Source organism: Natator depressus, chromosome 6 (genome assembly GCF_965152275.1).
Source record: "Natator depressus isolate rNatDep1 chromosome 6, rNatDep2.hap1, whole genome shotgun sequence".
NCBI classification, from domain to species: Eukaryota; Metazoa; Chordata; order Testudines; family Cheloniidae; genus Natator; species Natator depressus.
Genome location: NC_134239.1, coordinates 86,463,849 through 86,467,091, shown reverse-complemented (window position 1 = coordinate 86,467,091; position 3,243 = coordinate 86,463,849). Strand labels below are relative to the sequence as shown.

The following is a 3,243-nucleotide window of genomic DNA, read 5'->3' as shown; positions in this document are numbered from 1 at the left end:
CGCTTTCGGAACTGGCTATTTCTCGGGAAAGGTTTTGCCCCCCTCCTCCCCCCCCCCCAGGTTTACACGAGCCCCTGGGGAAGCAGGATCAGCCAGCCAAATCGATCCCTGACGGGAGTGAAGCCCTTTCCTGGAACGAACCCCTTTTTCGAGTGGAAACAAACGGCTGGAGGTGTGAAACAGCCCCCAGTGGCTTAGCAAAGCTGCCAGTGGCCTGGGGGCTAGCTGCCTGGGCTGCGGTGAGCGAGCCCAATGAAGGCCAGGAATAAAACCAATAATGAATGAACTCCTGCCTGGGGTGGGGGCGGGCGGGGGGCTGGCCAAGCTCTGGGGATGTTCCTGCGCGTAGCAGGGACGGTGGTGGCCCTGGTGGTGGATGGAGGGGGGCGGTTGTTGGTCGCCACATACCACCCAAGATGTTATTCACTGCTAACAATTACCATTATCTGTCCCCACTTTGGGCTAATCAGACAGAATATGTAATGATGAAGCCCGTTTCCTGCTGCTGTCTTTGGGAGGTAACGGGTTATTCTCTCGGCGGGGTTACACCTACTCCCATTAGAGCTTTAGCACTTGACTAATTCAGGTACTTAGCATCCCCCAGACAGGGACGGTTTGAAAGCGGGCAGTGTTTGCAGCGGCGAGGACTGTTTATATAAACAGGACACCTCTGTAAACGACACTAATATTCGGGCTTCGGCTGGGATGGAGCCAGCATCCCCTTGAGTCCGCAGGTTCCCGAGTAGCTTGGCGCAGTTATTTTGTAGCTCCGAGGGAGTCTGTGGCAAAGGCGACCGACCCTACAATGGCCACAGCTGGCAGGATCAGTTTTACGGTGAGGAGCATTTTGGATTTACCGGAGCAGGATGCTAACAACGTCAAGCAGGACTCGGATCGCCACCCGTCAGAGAAGTACGCCAGCTCGCCGTACGGGGAATGGATCGAAAGCGACAGAAACCATTATCTGTGTGAGTATGAAATAAACAGGACATCGCAAGCGTAAAACACTCCGCAGGAGCCAGTCTGGATTTCTTGGAGAACAGTGGTTGAATTGCGGCAATAAAACAGCAGGAAAATACTGACAACACGCTTAAGGGCATATCGGTAGATATAGTTAATGAGATCTGAAGATATATCGGTCTACCTGTACGCATATATATGTATGTAACTGCTCACATATATACCCACCATAAGCTTTAAACTTTATCAGAATTGTCCTTCTCTTTCCTTGCTGCAATTCTGTATGTAGTGGAGGGGTTCCAAATCTAATAATACACGTGCTCCAATTTTCAGTCTGAACCCATGTACAAAATAGAAACAGTATGTCGCCTAATAGGATCCGAGTGTGTAGAAACACGCATCTACACAAGTATCCGTCTATTCATTATTAAGCTGTAACTTTTATAGATTGTGTAAGGTCTGTGCATGTATCATAAAAAAATAACGTATCACCCCGAACCATGCTTCATATTAAAGTAACGGAGCTGCAGAAGGAAAGAGATACGGGAACAGCAGTTATTGAAAGAAACATGATAGCTGTTATAATAACCGTACGGCATACCGATATACAGATTATACGAACCTCTGCAGGGTTTACCTATTGTACATACTGTATACAGAGATTCGATCTTGCACACGGTACAGCTATGACACGTGGAAACGCAAGGCAATCGGATCTTTTCGGTTTAATTTGTTCCCAAATCGGGATTTTAGATAGAATCTCCTGGTTCCTATCAGAATTCTTTCGGGCTTTTAAACAACGGTGACTTTCACTGTTCCAATCAGAATGACCCAAGAGCACCTTGCTCACACCAGCATCCCTTCCCCATCTTATCTGTGGGGCTATAGGTACCTGATCCTGCTGGTGGCGGCTACTTGCTCTCCCTCTAACCCTGCCACTGTTGTTGCTGTCCCCAGCTTCTGATGAGAGCGGTCCAGAAACGAGTTTACCCGATTCCACCCAAAGATCGCACCCGCCCCACGGCTCGGAAGCCGAGAAAAAGAAAAAGAGGCGAGTGCTCTTCTCCAAAGCACAGACGCTGGAGCTGGAGAGGCGGTTCCGGCAGCAGAGGTACCTCTCGGCCCCGGAACGGGAGCAGTTGGCCCATTTGCTCAGCCTGACCCCCACCCAAGTCAAGATCTGGTTCCAGAACCACAGGTACAAAATGAAAAGGGCTAAAACGGAGGGGTCCTGCAGCACCGAACTCCACCAGCCCCCTCTGCTCAGGAGAGTCGTGGTGCCGGTGCTGGTCAGGGATGGCAAACCCTGCCAGAGCTGTACCCCCAGCCCGGGAGCGGCGGCGGCGCAGGACAAGCTGGGCTGCAACACACAAACTGCGTTCGCAATCCAAGGGTACCAAACCTTCCAGCCCAGCTCCGCCGCTGCCCTGAGCCTCTTCCCGGCCTACCAGCACTTAGCACACCCTGCCATCGTCTCCTGGAACTGGTGATGCCGCCTAACCTTCCTGAGCTAAACTGAGGGGGGTGGGGCGAGGGGATCAAGAATCAAGCGAATTTCGTTGCCCCAAGCTCCTAAATCAAGATTCTGGGGTGAAACTGCAGGTGGATCCGCAAGGGAGGCGAATCCACATCAGTGTGGACTGGTATTTGGGACGCAACCTAGGGCTGTTTTGTTTTCTTAAAGCACGTTGTGAGCATGGCTAGCCAGGGATGTGTTTTGTTTTCCTTTCGGGGCATCCGTTTTAGAGGGTGGACGAGAAAACGATACTATTTGTAAATCCTATGCGACTCCTGTTGCCATGCGAAAAGCTATGTGTAAAATAAATACATACAATAGTGGTTTGTACCTAAAATAGTTTATTTTAAAATAGATTATTCTTCCATTGACTAATAAACCGATTTTGGGGGGCAAATAAAATCCTCCAGGACAAGTGTCTTTTTGAACATTCGCGCTCACCTTTAGCTTCATTGTTGTGTGATGAAGAGTAAGATTCTCTTAAATGTGCTAAATAAATTACATGTTTGTCATTATACTTGACCCTCACGCTCCAGTAACACACAAAGTTTGCTACAAACACCTAACTTTAAACCCGATGACGTTATTATACCTGACCCCCAAAAAAATCCCTTTTAAAATTAGTCTATTGTACATTCACTTGGGGCTTTGTTGGTTTTTTTGTTTTGTTTTTTTTTTTTAGTCTAATGAGGTCTCATGTTGCTCTGATGTATTTGTTATTTCCCGATTAGGTTTTTATCGATCTCTGTTTCCAGCTACAGACTATG

General features: G+C 48.7%; 1 protein-coding gene across 1 annotated transcript; it reads left to right on the top strand.

The window, feature by feature from the left end:
- The first annotated feature begins 575 nt into the window (after positions 1-575).
- On the top strand, positions 576-2,546 carry NKX2-8 (NK2 homeobox 8). Its single transcript, XM_074957100.1, has 2 exons — positions 576-968; positions 1,918-2,546. The coding sequence occupies exons 1-2, from the start codon at positions 806-808 to the stop codon at positions 2,448-2,450; spliced, it is 696 nt and encodes a 231-aa protein (XP_074813201.1). The 5' UTR covers positions 576-805; the 3' UTR covers positions 2,451-2,546.
- The last annotated feature ends 697 nt before the right edge of the window (positions 2,547-3,243 follow it).

Excerpts from the sequence above, each read along its gene's own strand:
- NKX2-8 (XM_074957100.1), top strand. The coding sequence starts at position 806 with ATGGCCACAGCTGGCAGGATCAGTTTTACGGTGAGGAGCATTTTGGAT. Across the intron at positions 969-1,917 it reads CGACAGAAACCATTATCTGT|CTTCTGATGAGAGCGGTCCA; the intron begins GTGAGTATGAAA and ends TGCTGTCCCCAG.